This window comes from Bos taurus, chromosome 4 (assembly GCF_002263795.3).
Source record: "Bos taurus isolate L1 Dominette 01449 registration number 42190680 breed Hereford chromosome 4, ARS-UCD2.0, whole genome shotgun sequence".
NCBI classification, from domain to species: domain Eukaryota; kingdom Metazoa; phylum Chordata; class Mammalia; order Artiodactyla; family Bovidae; genus Bos; species Bos taurus.
Window position 1 is genome coordinate 81,369,452 of NC_037331.1, and position 15,050 is coordinate 81,384,501.

At 43.5% G+C, this 15,050-nt stretch overlaps 1 protein-coding gene across 2 annotated transcripts in view; it reads right to left on the reverse strand.

The window, feature by feature from the left end:
* Window positions 1–1,420: 1,420 nt before the first annotated feature.
* The window catches only part of POU6F2 (POU class 6 homeobox 2), a 389,312-nt gene continuing 375,682 nt past the window's right edge, over window positions 1,421–15,050 (reverse strand). For both annotated transcript variants that reach the window (XM_024990668.2, NM_001433523.1), the window contains 2 exons: window positions 5,832–6,000; window positions 1,421–2,332 (listed from right to left, as the gene is read on the reverse strand). In XM_024990668.2, the coding sequence (XP_024846436.1) occupies window positions 1,828–2,332; window positions 5,832–6,000 (674 nt within the window). In that variant the 3' untranslated portion in view covers window positions 1,421–1,827. The remainder of the gene's footprint in view (window positions 2,333–5,831; window positions 6,001–15,050) is intronic.

The window sequence follows — 15,050 nt, forward strand, 5'->3', positions numbered from 1 at the left end:
CAACAGCAGGGAAACTGACACTCTTCTTTGCCCACATCTATAATGGAACACTTTTTGCCTCTCCCTGAGGAAAACATCAACTGCAGGTCCCAAGTGTTCATCTGCACTGCCATCCTCGCATCTTACCTTTCCCCTCTGACTTATTAGGTTATTTTCTCCCACAGATCTTTGGAGTAGGTTATTTTGAAAAGTGGAATAATCCCCTACTGCTAAGGGTGAAGGCTATTCTGATGTACTCGATAACCCACTTCTATATTTTTCCTGTTAGTGGAGGCACTTCCTTGTTAAAACTTCCTATCCCCTCAAGAACCCAGCTGCAATTCCCACTGTTTAATTCATCTGCCAACTCTCTGCTGCCTTTTATATCCCCAAATAATTGCTCTTCCCCAACTCCTGGGAAAAAGTCGACCATCGCTATTGGAACAAAAGTGGTAGCAGAAAAGATGGAATTGACAGGATGCTCGATGGCCTTTAACAGTCCGGTCACTCTCTCTCTCTCTTTTTGGCCTGTTTTCTCTGTGTGTATATGGGTGTGTGCATGCCATGTGTGCATTTTGACTGAAATCTTGAGACATTTCTTTGGCTATCAGACTTCTGAGAGAAATTGCTTTGCACAGAAGCATAACATAGACGTAACTATTGAACCAAATGTGCAGCTTATGTTTATATTACAAAATTAGTTTTGGTCAGCTCTCCATGTACGTGGCCAACAGACTGAGAAAAATCCCAAGCTCTGGTGTGGACAGTGAGCACAATTACAGCTTATGCCAGTGTTGATAGTTCATTGAGCAAAGCCCTAGGTATTCTGGAGTCTCTCCTGCATTTCACGGGGGTCTGGGTGGAAAGACACCGGGCCCACTCTGTGGCCTTCTGGCAGACCCTGGTAGCCACATGTGGGAGAGATGGAGAGATGGAGGAAAGTGAGAAATTTTCTTTTCTCAAACCCACAGGTCATAGTGAGAAGAAAGAAACGGATGCTTTGGCACACGATCCAGGATGCCCACCACCCCCCCAAAAAAAAACAAAGACAAAAACAAAACAAAACCCTCCCCCCAAATAAAAACCAATAGTGAGCCTTACAGAATGGCTTCAACAATGGCACCCACCCCACAGGTGGTGACAATAGATAAGAAAGATGGGAGAAATCAGGCTTTCTATTTTTCCGTTAAGTAAAAATGTAAAATCTCAGAACACAACTTGACAGGCAGAGAAGAATAGACGCATGGTCGCGTTTGCAATGCAGTGTTTCTGACTTTGGTTAATAGGTTTCATAGTGAATCAGCACTTAGAACCTGAAAGAATGCCGTCCATAGTTCCTCCTCCAGGTGGCAGGCTTGTATTCGCTTTGAACAGAGAAAAGTTTTCGTTTGTTTGTTGTTGGTGTTTTTTTTTCTTTTCTTTTTTGGTTTAATTGTTTTTCTTTTTCCTTAAAATGTGTTCACATTTTCATAATGTACAGAAAAAGAGTTTGTGGTTATTTGGTTTGCTTTAAATCCATTAAAAAACTGGCTTTGGGGAGACAGGTGGGGGAGGGACCTATCCTCCTCCCGACACCTGCAATGTGGTGTACTCCTTGTTTAAAAATTTTCAAAAAAATTCTTTTTTTCTTTTTTGGAAAATCCCATGGAGGTGTATAAACCATCCTGTCCACTTGGTAATTTTCTTAGTCTTTTACTTACAAGGGTGATGACTGGGGCTATCTTAAAATTTATTTTTAATGTAATCTTTTTTCTTTTTGTGGGGAGGGGTTGGTAATGGGATAAAGTCCCAAGGGTGGAGTTTAGTTTCCGTGGATTTTTTTTTTTCTGATTTTGAGAGGATGTCTCTTTAGGAATTTTCTTCCAGCGAGTCTGTTAAGGGTTCCAAAGGGACCGCCGTGGTCGGCTCGTGCTGTTTTAAGCGTTTAATCGTGTTCTTCAGGGCTTGCCTCTTATTGCAGAACCAAACTCTAACTACTTCCCGGTCATAGTTCAGCTTCTCGGCAATTTCGGTCATTTCCTGCCCAGAGGGGTGTGTGTTCTTCTCAAAGTGGGCATTGAGGATCTCAAGGGCCTGGGGCGTGAAGGAGGTGCGCCTCTTGCGCTTTTTGGACGGTTCACTCCCGATAAACTCGGTCAGGTTCTGCATACCTGCTCGATGGCGGGCCTCAGCCTCAGCCATCCACCGCTCAAGCACCGGCTTGATCTTCTGGGCACTTTTAGGAGTGATGTCCAGCTTTTCAAACCTGGCAGGATACAAAAGGCCAGGGTTCAGTTTGGCTGTCAGACTGCTAGCTATAGTGTTCTCTTGGGCTTCCTGTGGTAGGAAAAAGTGGCTTCTCAGGATGGTGTGTCTGGGGGGAAAATTGAGAAAGAACAGTCTTACACTGAGTCCTCTGCCAGGGTGGGCCTTCTGCCTGCCTGCCTGCCTGACTGACTGGCAGAGCGAATTCACTCCAGATAAGCAGCCAGCTGCAAGGTAGCCCACCCCGCTCAAGCCAGCGCCCACCGCCTGCATGCTTCATGCCCCCCACATGCAGCCCGCACACCCACATGAGGACCAGGTGAGCACGGGTGGACACAGCACAACACAGCAGCCACCATGACAGAAACAAAAAACCACTCGTGGATCTTTTTCCTGCAAATGCTTGAGATCTGAGCTTTGCTTTGAATCCACCCAGCACCAATTCCCCCAAACTTCAGAATCCTTTAGGCAAAAATTAATGCCAGGAAGTGACATCAAAGACAAGAGCTGTCATGTTCTTTTGCTTAAAATGATTCTTTGTATGTTTTCCATTTGGTTTCCTTCAATCCCCGCCATTGACTTGGTGATAAAAAACGTTCTATCCATTGTAATCATCAGTGATGGCAACTGGGACACGTTTCTTTTATGATTCTCTTTTCATCTCTGTTTTGTGTCTCATTTTAATCTCGTTCTCTTCCCCCAAGCCCACCTCCCATCTCTGTCTCTCTCTGGTAACAAACAATTTTCACCATATGTAAGTTAACAACATGCTCCCTTTTCAGGTAAAATATAACCCCTTGTTACTCTACTGTTGGACTCAAACAGCTGGACACATTGTAATTACTATGAACACCCCCACTCCCTGGAAGCGCTAGGGCCACCTCAGGCCTTTCAACACCGTCCAGTGTAATGGTGTACTTTTGCACCAGGGTATCAAGCTGTGTTTAATGTGCTATATCTGCAAACTGTACTTGAATGATATCATTTTCTGTAAATGAGGTCTTCTATATATCAATTGCCATCAGCAATTCTTAGCAACACTGACTTAAAAAATATGAAGCATCTTGGACAAAATTATATACAGTGTTTTAAGAGGTCATTCTGGTATCAAATTCATACACACTCTCAATGGAATACAGTACCCATTCCTTTTGTTTGTTTGTTTATTCTAATACTAAATGCACAGCCCTCCAGGATGACAACTTTGGATCCGTAGCATTCTCCTCTATCTTTTCAAGTGCAATGCTGTTGAAAAACAACCTTCTGACTGCAGAGTACATCTTATTACAATTGACTGTTTTCATAGAGTGAAAATGAACCTGCTCTTGTCACAGCATGTTTTAGGAGGATGCTTGCAAAAGGACACAAAAGGATAGGCTTCTTTTATGTGCCTTATTCTTATTTTTTGGCATCCCATTTTAGATATCCTATGTTGTGATAAGCAGCACCAATAGTATCAAATTTTAATGTGATTCCCATAGCATTCCCTTTCACATAGAGATCAAGAAGTTGTTTATCTAAAAAAAAAAACTCCCAAATTTTGGCTGGTCAAAGAGGAAACAGCTTTTAAAGTGCTTCCACTATAAAATGAACTAATTATTTATTATCATTTAACGAGCTGCTCCCTGGGGCAGGCTCTGTTAAAGCGCTCATTGTTGCGTTCATTTGCCACATACCACACTTGACCATCATTTGCTGCAAAACTCCCAAAGGTAAAGTCTTGATAGTATGACAACAGGCTTTATAGCACTGTGGGATGGGGGTAAAGGTTGTGATAAGGATGTCTGGTTTACTGATGGTGTGTTTTCCTCTGTGTCTCTGATGTGGGGGCATTTGTCAAAGCCTTAGGGAGTCCCTGCAGCTAATAAGGGGAGAGTGACACTAGAGCGTGTGCAGATGCAGAGTCCTCCCCACACTTATTCACTGGAGTTGTTCCATTGTCAGATCTTGGTCTCTTTCAAGACTTCCATTTTTCCCCCTCTTGGTAGTTAGCTCTAAAAACTACCCTGTTGAAACACTAAGAGCTAGAAAAGGGCCCCAAAGTCCCCATCTGCCATTTTCTATTAAACAGTGAATACCCGCCAAGTCACTTTTTCATTTCAGCCATAGTTTTTTTTGGCTTCCAAAAGATATTTTAGAAATCAACATATTTGATTGGCAATGCCCAAGAAATACTACGTGTGTTAGTGAAAACCTTACACAGCACTTCAACCACGAGAAGAAAATTGCATTTTAGGACTAAAAATAAGCCAAAGAGGACTTTAGCAACAATAGTACATGGGCAACAACTTCAAAACCTGTGGCAGCCTTTATCACCAGCCTGTCGAGATGAAACAAAATTAATGTTTCCCAACAGGGAGCAACAGTATTCATATCATTTGATGCTGCTTGTTAGTGTTGATGCTTCGGTACATGTTGTTTGGAATAACATATACAAGCCTGGAAACAAATTTCCCAGCAGTAGTAGCCTTGTATAGACTGAATAAAGGTTATTTTCTACAGGGAGGTATCTTATAAGAAAAAACAGTAGGGGAGACCATAGAAGTGAGAGGATCCTATGGTGCTTTTTGTATTTAACAACAATCAATGGGTTTTATGGAAAATCATTGAGCAAAATGTGAGCTGCAAGCTACTACCCCATACTGATGTTATTTATAACCTTAGTCTTAAACTGCAGGAAAAGTACACTTCCGTCCTTTGGGGAATACATTAAAAGTATAAAGAGCAGATAAAAAGACAGCATTTCATGGATCACCAAGAACAAAATCCACTTAAATGAGTTTAGAGTTGGTTTCTTGGCTTTTCCTGATGGAGGAGGACTCATAAGACATTGCCCAAGAGGAAAAAGCTCTTACTGAAGTGCCTTTGTTACCTCATGCATAAACATGGGATTAGTGCAACACACACATGCATGCGCGGGGTCTGCTTCTGGCGGCTTGACCCAAATCAACTCGAACACAACCAAGGCTGGCTTCTGTCATTTATGTATTTAATTTGGGGAGGGAGTGGGCTAGGTTAGGCCAAATTCACACTATGCTTTTCTGAGCTATGTAAAGCAGCTGCTTCTTTTTTAAAATATGCTTTTAAAGTTGTGTCTGGTGAGATGAGTTAGAAATATCCTTTGTGGTCACAAGATGGTTCTTTTTTTTTTTTTTTTAAGGTGTGTTTTCTTAGAAAATCTAGAAAGCCATTCTGAAGCAGAAATGGTGAGAGTATTAACACCATCTGGGACTGGCAGCTTTACAACATCAGTCCACAGACAGGAAACAGTAAATCTCAGCTATGTAGGGCTGAGGGTCCTGAAGGAAGCCTCTGGCTCTGGCGAGGGGCGTGGAGGGGTGGGGGTCGGCAATGGGAGATATATTTCCAATGAAACCACCTTGGAAGTTCTTTGTGAGTTGATGGGCATTATCAAGCCAGCCCCCCCCAATCTGCTTTAGCAACTTCATTTCCATCAACATCACCAATCCCAACACATAGCTACCCGAAAGTTCGTTCCCACACTCTACCCTTCCAGCTTTGCCCACCCGAAGAAGAAAAGCTGAGCCGAGAGGACAAACGAGGCTCAGGCCGGCTGGGAGAGGTGACAGCATGCGAGCACGGGTTACCTGCAGATGGCCGACTGGCTGTACGCGGGGCCCTCTGTGGCACTGAGGGCCTGGCCCACCTGAGTCTGGGTCAGGCCAAGGGACAGGCGCCGGATTTTAAAAGCTTTGGCAAATTCTCGGATCTCCTCCAGATTAACCCCATCCACCTCACCCGCAGCCGTTTGAGGATCTGTGGAGATGTTTTTAAAAATAGGATCAATACATCAACGCACATCCGAGTACTATGTGTTCATGACGGCTGATGAGAAAGTGGCTCGTTTTATAATAGCAGAGCGGTGGGGAAGCCACATGGCAGAATGTTCTTTGTCTCCCTGGTGTGGAGCTCAAGCCCCTATCCTCAACTCATTTCCACCTGCACCAATCATCCTTTGAGATAGCTCTGTCTCAGATGAAAACCACAGCGAACCCATCTAGCCACTTCTACAATGCAAGAGTGAGTTCCTTAGAGCTTAGCAAATGCTACCAGTGCCAGGGGCGGAGGTGGTGGGGGTGGCAGAGGGCAGGGGGGCGGGGTTTACAACACGCCAGTTATGGGGGAGTGCAATTCCATTTTGCCAATAAATATGTTTAGATATCATGCAAAAATAGAAAGATGAAAAGATTTCTATTTGGTATGTCTTGACTGGACTGTTCAGTGCTAAAAATCGCCCTAGGAGAAAAATAGTATTTTGTATTTCCCTTTACCTGATCACCACTGCAGCCAGGCTAACAGATGCTAATTTCTTGTGTTCACATTAGCCCCTAAGAAGAGCATACTTATGAAGCTGTGGGAATAACACTGTCCCTCGCCCCTCCCCCGCCACCCCGTAGCAATTTACTGACACAGATGTCTTTGTCCCCTGAAAGGGCACATAATAAAAAATGCCCACCGCAGGAAGGCTCCTTTGGTGCCAGATAACGCAGTCAATTTAGGACTTATCAAGGGAAATGACACAACAGCTGGAGAATGAAACTCTTCCCCCGACCCCCCCAGCCCCAGCTACTGATCCCTGGATAAATGAAAGCGTACACCAAGCTGGAGACAGCGTGAATTGGGGATGGTGGAAGATTTCAAAGTGCAGCTCCATCCTTCCTGGAGTGAAGCCATTCTCCCTGCAAGCTGACTCTATTGTTCTTCACCTCTCCCCTGGACTTAGGTGAAAAGTTTTTCTTTTCCTTTTTCTGCACAATCACCCACCAGTTTCAGTCCATTCCAGGACTTGTCTAAGGAACTGGGGTGGACTCTATCAGTCTGGGTTTAGGGTTATAGAAACTGCTATTATTATGAAAAGAAACAAACATTTGTACCCCCAGGGTCAATTTTTCAAGAACCCTGAAATAAAGATGTTAACATTTGTGGGGGACTTGGAGCTTCCTATATAGATTCTCACATTACAGGGCAAATGGAATCTGTCAGTAAAATCAGTTGTGAATGTGTACACTGTACCCTATCTTCTCATTAAAAACAAAGTCCTGTAGAATTTTCACATGTCACTAAGCATAATTTCATGGAAGAAAGATGTGTGAAAAGTGGTATAATCACTGCCTTTAGCCTCTAAATATTTCTACTTCTTTCTTTATGTTTTGTTTGTTTGTTTTGATTTTGGGTGTGCAGCTTGCAGATCTTAGTTCCCTGACCAGGGATTGAACCCTGGCCCACAGCAGTGAAAGTGTAGATAGAGTCCTAACCATTGAACTGCCATGGAATTCCCTCTAAGTATTTTTTAAGTGACTCCTGGGAATCCTAATAAGTGGAGAGAAGGAGCAAGAGAAAGAGAATAGGTAGGTCCAGCCTCTATGGAGTTTGCTGTCTACAGGGGGTTGGGGCTCAACATTATGAATGAGAAATAGAGGAAAATACCAGGCTGCCTACGGTTAAGAACTAGTAGTGTGGCACCCATATTGAAATTTTAAGAGAAGGGAGAAGTGACACGAGACAGGATTCATCTGGGTCTTACCCAGTGGGCAGCTTTCAGAGAATATTCTGGTCCATAGGAGCAGGGTACAGATAGGCATGGGTGTGGGGAGGAGCTGAGCACTGTGGGGGCCTGCAGGGAGCTTGGTAGCGGGAGGGAGAGCTTGTGTTGTGAGTGGTGAATATTTCAGTTTAGAATAAAGAAAATCTATGTCCGTGGACAGGGCAGAAGATGACTATAAAACTGATTGGCTGTTGAGATTAATTATAATCCCGCTTTTTCTCTCCCAACTGACCCAGAAGCCTGGTATCACTTGGTCAATGAAGACTTTTTAGGCTGTGCCTGGTGAGGGCTGCCCTCTGGATCTTAATTCCCACCCGCAGTGCACCTGGAGCAGCTGGGAGGATTTGCTAAGGATTCTGGGAAGTCCTGTCCATGCACATAGCAGTTTAGAACCTCTGCTGTTTCTTCCTTTAAAAATTCCTAGAGCAGGAGTTGCAAATGAACATCTTGCAAAGAAAACAGCTTTTTGAGTGCGTACAATTTGGGGGAATTACTTGACAACATTAAACACTGGGAGATTTCGAATGAAAAATTTAGATTTGTCATTTTTTTCTTTGAAATGTTCGAAGATTTGGTTCACGAGGTCCACACTTACACTTGGACACAATCAGTCAGCTGGCCCTGCTTCAGTTTGTCCATTCAGCTCCTCTGCATCCTTACCTCCAGCCCTCCTCAGACCTTCTGCCTTGCTGAGCCTGTCTTGTGACCCTGCCTTTAGAGCATGCATTCCCAAGGGGGTGGAAGTTGGTTCTGAGGTGGCAGTGGGGAAGGTGGAAAAGTCTTAGGTAGCACGATTGTTGCACTCCCGCAAAGGGCTGAGGTACATGAACAGAGCCAGTGTGTGGCACACCTGTGGTGTTAACATTTCACTGAGGAAGGGGGCCAGCTAGGACGGAAAAGTTTAAACGAGTTCCTTGTGGAGGGAGGAGGCAATAGTAAACCAATAGTCGAGAAGCTCTGGTGCAGAACAGAGAGGGACACCTGGTACAGAACAGCACAGGAGCACAGGGAGAGGGGGCTTAGGCTCTCTCTAAGAGGAAAGGAAGAGGAACTGGTGGCTTTGCAAGTATGAGCAGTGGAGGTTCAAAACTGAGGATAAAGAAATGGAAGCTGGACACTTTCCTGTAACAACATGGCTTTAGGACAGTGGTTTTCTTTCTTTTTTAATTTATTTGGCTGGTCTGAGTCTTAGTTGTGGCATGTGGAATCTAAGTCCCCAACCAGGGATCAAACCCGGGGCCTCCTGCATTGGGAGTGCAGAGTCTTAGCCACTGGATCACCGGGGAAGACCCAAGGACAGTGGTTTTCTTAATTCAGTAGGTCTAGAAGTCACCTGTTAAGACCTGGGACATGCATTTTTAACAGGTACCATAGGCAACTCTGATGCAGAGGACCTACTGACCCCAAGGTCAGAAGGTTTCTCTGTAGTTGTGGCCAGTCCGAGTTTGGATGTGGCATCCACTGCATGGCTCCATTTGACGCTTAACCATCATCATTCACCAGGTTCCACTCCACAGAGATCGCTACCACCTTGTAAGATGATGGGCCAGAAAGACTACTCAGTAGGCGCCCCATCCTTGCCTCCACTCCCAGCTCCACCGTTCATAGCAACTGACAAATGTCTGGGAGTCAGTGGGCTGGGTGGCCAGTGGAGTCTGGAGTTTAGAGGAGAGTTTTTCTCTGAGCAAAGCTAGGTAGGGAAGTAAATTTGTTGCCTTACATTAGCCCCATCTCTAGACCGACAGGAGGCAAGAGAGTTAATCTGGAAGGATTTCTGGGGTCAACTCTAGTCCCATGGTCCACCTGAGTTGGCAGTGCAGTACCAGGCAGGTTTATGATTTCAGATGCAATTTTGTGCAAGACGCTTCCAGCTAATGTCTTCCTTGCCTTTATTGTTTATCTCCTTACTAGTTACCTGAGACCAGCCATGAAATCCCTGTGTGTGACTGTGCAGGTTGCTCTTGACTAGATTGCTGAGAATAATCAGGGTTGAAAGGAAAGCTATGACCTCTTACTTGCTTGCACTGACCAGTTGTGTGAATTATCTAAAAAGCTCAGAGAGGTGGGTGCCTGGCCCCCTGAGTCACAGACTTCTATGAGACGCCAAACATTCATCACATCTTCTTCCTCGTCTCATCCATTTCCCACTCTTGTCTTTTTCCTGGTTCTACTTAGAGAGCTGATAAGATAGGAATTATGGTGAAATTGAAACAGGTGATGGTCTATTGGACAAAGGCCCGGGGAGGGAAAATCAGTATTTCATTGTTTGTGCAATTTGTTGATTGCTGGAGATGAGCTGCTTGGCTTTCTTTATATTATTGTTCTCATCCATAAAAATCAGATGGCAGATGTATTATGATGGTTTCATTTCATGAATCCCAAGACTTATGCAAGACAGTGTTTGCATGGATGAATATTAGTTTTCTCTTATTGCAACATGTGGGACTTGTTTTCCCACATTGGGAGAATGTTAGATGGTGTCCATAACATGTTTTGAATTAATAAAAAAACTAATGCAATTTTTTTTTTTTGGTTCCAAAGTTTCTGTTTTAAGTGCTTGAGGTTTTCTCTCCACTGTTGGACTGTTGGACAGTTTCCCTTCATTAATGGTTATATGCTTTTCTGTTTGAAGAGAGGAAATGAAGGATGAATGGTGAATGGTAAATGGAGGCTTCCCTAGGGAAGGTCATTATAGCTCTCAATCTGGCCCAGAGGTTGACAGTCCACCCTGGGATCAGGCAGTCTGGCTTCCCTTTCTCCATCGTGTTATACCTTCTCCTGGCTCTGCGGAGGTTGGGTTAATTCTAAGGATGAATCTCAGGCCTCCTTGACGGGGACTTCAGAGGGAACCCTCAGGTCCCCCCGGAAGTGAATCCAGAACCTTGAATCCAGCTCTAGGGAAACCCAACTTGGTATTTCTCTGCATTGGGAAGGAAGTGCAAATGCGTCTCTTATAGAAGTTTGCTCCAGATTAAGTCAGTCCAATACATTGGATTGGCAAGAAAGTTCAGGTTTTTTGTAACATCTTAATGAAAAAACCTGAACGAACTTTTTGGCCTACTCAGTGTTAAATAGAGTCAGAAAGCAAAGACTTCCAGGCTTCACCCTGAATGAGCCTTGCTAAAGGAGCCAGAAGATCAGCCTATGGAGGGATTGGCTCACCTGGCATTGAATGTTGGCAGCAACGCTTAAGTATAATGATGACATTTCCCAAATCTGGAATGTATGGGCTGAACAATAAAAGATTTTCATGGGAGCTAAATGCAAAGTGTGTGAAAAAGAACCTGTTCTGTAGAATCAGATTGCTTGTTCACTGAGCCCATACTGAACTGAGTGCTCAGGATGGGCCAGGACTGTTATTTTGTTTAATTTTCAAAATTTAGCTCCTTCCAACTGTCCCCCTGGACATCAGTATAAGGGGTTGCTAAAACGGTCCAACAGTTTCATTCCACCCACACGCCCCTTCTACGCTCTCTGCTTGTGGGATTGTTACAGAAGAAACACGTATCTAATATAAAGAAGGTGCCAAATTTGAATCCACTGCCTTCTAAATATCCATCTGCTTTTTAGTGCTACTCTCACAGCAAAAAACGGGCATATTTACCAAACATTTCTGAGACATAGGAAACCATTTGGGAATGTGCAATGTAATTTGGGAGAACAGCCTGCTTACAATGTGGTGACTTTATTGAGCTGTAGAAAATGGCGTGAAATTGATCAAATGAATCGCGGGTCCCACTGTGCCGTAGCTATCACCAGGCATCTTTTTTTTTTTTTTTTAAGTTTGTTAGTTGTTTGGGATCCTTAAACATGCAAACTTCAGAGAGTCCACAAAGGAACCAAGGCTGTTTTATGGCATCCAGTACTACCATATTGTTACTTCTGTGTAGCAGGAAAAGTTCATTTTCAAAGCAGATACAATTCAGTCTTCAGGTGTGAATGGTATGAACGACAGTCTTTTTTTGTGTTGTTGTTTTTAAAAAACTTCTTAGCACCAGCCATCTTTAGGTTCACTTTATAGTTTGGGTTTTTTTTTTTTTTTTTTTTAATATATTAGCTCTCAGTCCTTTTGCTGTCTGAGAATTGAGCTTACAGGCCAAACCAAACCCAGAAAAGCCTGCTTTTTTGTGTGTGTGTCCTGAAAAGCCAAACCAAACCCAGAAAAGAATACAAAAGTCCCACGTCTACTTGTTTTTGAAAAGTACTGTGTAAATCTTAAGTTGGTTTGGGACTTTGTCATTTGTTTGACTCTTCTAGACTTTCCAATAGCTCTGCTTATGGAACCTGTAGTTACCCCTGGTGACTGTGGAGACTGAGCAAGGTTTGACACAGGGCAGGCTGTGCAATGCTGTGAACAAGAATGCCGGTGTTTTAAGGAGTGTGCATCCCTGGGTTGGGAAGATCCTCTGGAGGAGGGCATGGCAACCCACTCCAGTATTCTTGCTTGGAGAATCCCATAGACAGAGGAGCGTGGCGGGCTACAGTCCGTACATTTAGAGAGTTGGACATGACTGAAGTGACTTTCTGTTCAACCTTATTCTGCAGATAATAGATGGAGGGTACGTGTTAAGTTGCTTCAATCATGTCTAACTCTTTGCGACCCTACGGACTGTAGCCTGCCACACTCCTCTGTCCATAGGATTCTCCAGGCAAGAATACTGGAGTGGGTTGCCATGTTCTCCTCTGGGGCATCTTTCCAGCCCAGGGATCGAATCCAAGTTTCCTGTGTCTCCTGCATTGGCATGTGGGTTCTTTACTACTAGGGCAACTTGGGAAGCCCAGCATGCATGCATGCTTGGTATTAACTCTGTATTTTTTCACCTGGAGTAGGGCAGGTTATGGATGCCCCACCCACTCCCATTCATTTGAAGCAATGGCAGGTTGCCCAGCATCATGCCACTTTGACCATGACTTAGGAATGTTCACTCACCAAGGTTTCGACCATAGGTTCAAATCCAGTTTGACCTGGTTCAAACTATGGCCTTGGCTTAGTGGAGGGATTTGTTGATCCACTAACCATCCAACTTAATTGAAGGATTATTTACTTCAGATGTCCTTCTGTTCTGTCTCAGTCTCCAAAATTGAGATCACTATCTACTGTACTGCCATAGACCTTATTCATATGTTGACCATAGCATTTTATTTCCCTTTGTTGTAACTGTATTTCTTTGCTATCAATTCATTACCTTCCCCCCAGAGCAGGGACCACATCTTGCTTATTTTTTCTTTCTTTGTTTCTATTTCTGTGCTCACTTATATGTGGTGCTCAAAAAGTAAGTTGTTGTTTTTTTTCCACATTTAAAATTTTTAAGTTGACACCCTCTGACTAAAACACGTTTTCCCTCCTATAATTTAACCTGTATATAACAATTACATCTGAAATATAGGGTTGGGTCTCCCTACATTAGGCTATCTGCAAAGTTGGTAAAGTTTAATCCTAGAGAAAAGTAATTTTAAATGCATATTGCATGCTTGAATATACATTTCAAAATACGAATGTTGTCTAGGGTTTCTCTTCATGTTGGTTCAGAGAAAAATCTTGTGCTTTAATTACAAGATATGGGTTCAAGCATTTAACAATTACTTGAAGACTATTTAGGTGATTTGATGTATTTTATCATTCAAATTGCACTGGATAAAATTTATGTGAAAGCGTCCTGTCTTTTTAAGGCAGCACTGGTGTGTAGAATGTGTATGACCCATTGAATCTGACTGCCTGGGTTATCATCTTGGCCTTGTCACCCAGGAGACTTGTCATACAGTGTCAAGGTCCTTAACTAAGACTGAATCTGGCCTCTCTGACATAAGATAGGTTGTATTTTGCAGGATCTATTTGATGCCAGCATCAGTATCCGAAAATGATAATTTACATTACTTTTTGTGAGTATTCAAATAGGCAAAATATTGAAAGTGCTTTGAAAACTACTTTACAAGTGAAGTCTTTTTTGTTGTTGTTTTTGCTGTACCACACAGCAAGTGGGGTCTTAGTTCCCTGACCAGGGGTTAAACCTGTACCCCTTGCAGTGGAAGCATGGAATCTTAATCACTAGACTGCCAGGGAAGTCCACAAATGAGATCTTAAATGGAAGTTTGCTGGGGAATAATCAGTATCAGAAGATGTTCCATGTATTATTTATTCTATATTGGGTTTATGCTCAAAATGCTCAACATGCTCAAAATCTGTAGCAGTCGTAAGCCCAGCACCGGGTTTGTGTAAAGTCCAAACCCTGGTAGGTGTAGTCCTGGACCTTCTCGTATCTCCCAGAGAAGGTACCTCATTCAGGCTCTGCATATGAGTTTGGAGTTTCTTGCCTCGAGTGTCTGTGGTAAAGGAGTCTCTTTTCCCCAGTTTTTAATATTTCCTCTCAAGGACGTGGACTCTGGTTCACTCATTATGCTCATAGAATGTCCCACTGGCCTCTGTGTAAGTGAAATTTCATTTGGTCCATTAAGTAGCTCTGTAACTGGTTTCTGAAAAAGGCTAATCCTTCTCTGCCCAGCTAGAGACAAATGGCAAGACAGAACCGAGTGCCATCCATACATTTATGCATGCGTATGTATATATGTATATGTATATTTTTGGGGGGCTTGCTTGTGTGTGTGAGGGAGACACGGCAAGCTTCCATTTTGCCTTGCATCTCTAGACTTGGCCCATGATACGGAGAATCCCTACTATTCCTGTTATAACAGGTCACTCATGACCCTTGACCAAACACAGATACTCACATATATCCTTGTTTTATGCCACAGATGCCTCTGCAGTGCTGTAGCCCTTTAAACCTGTAGTTGTTGGGTTTTTGGTGCCTGGAGAATTATAATTCATGCACTATTCTGTGATTTTATATACAGGTAAAAATTGTACTAAAGGTGAACAACTAACATTAAATTAGATCATTTTCACATGCATTTCAACATGTTTCTATTTGCATCTGATACATACGCTGTCTTCTCCTAGGGCCACTTACCATTTCTAAAATACGTCTACATGGCCTGCTCAGGGAGGCAGACCTGCAGGCTCACGTTATTTTATGAATGGTTGTTCAGAGGTTTCTCATCAGATTCCAGCCCATGCAGCTTCCCCCTCGCGCCACTGGGGGCAGCTCACGGTGCACACACCACCCGCCCATAGGCACACTCTCTTTTATTTCTTCTGACACCTACAAATAGAATGGCAGGGACTTCAAACACACAGAAAAGCAGCTTGACCTGCTGGCTGAGTGCCTGTTGTTGGTTATTTCAGTTCTGAGCTATGTGGCTCATG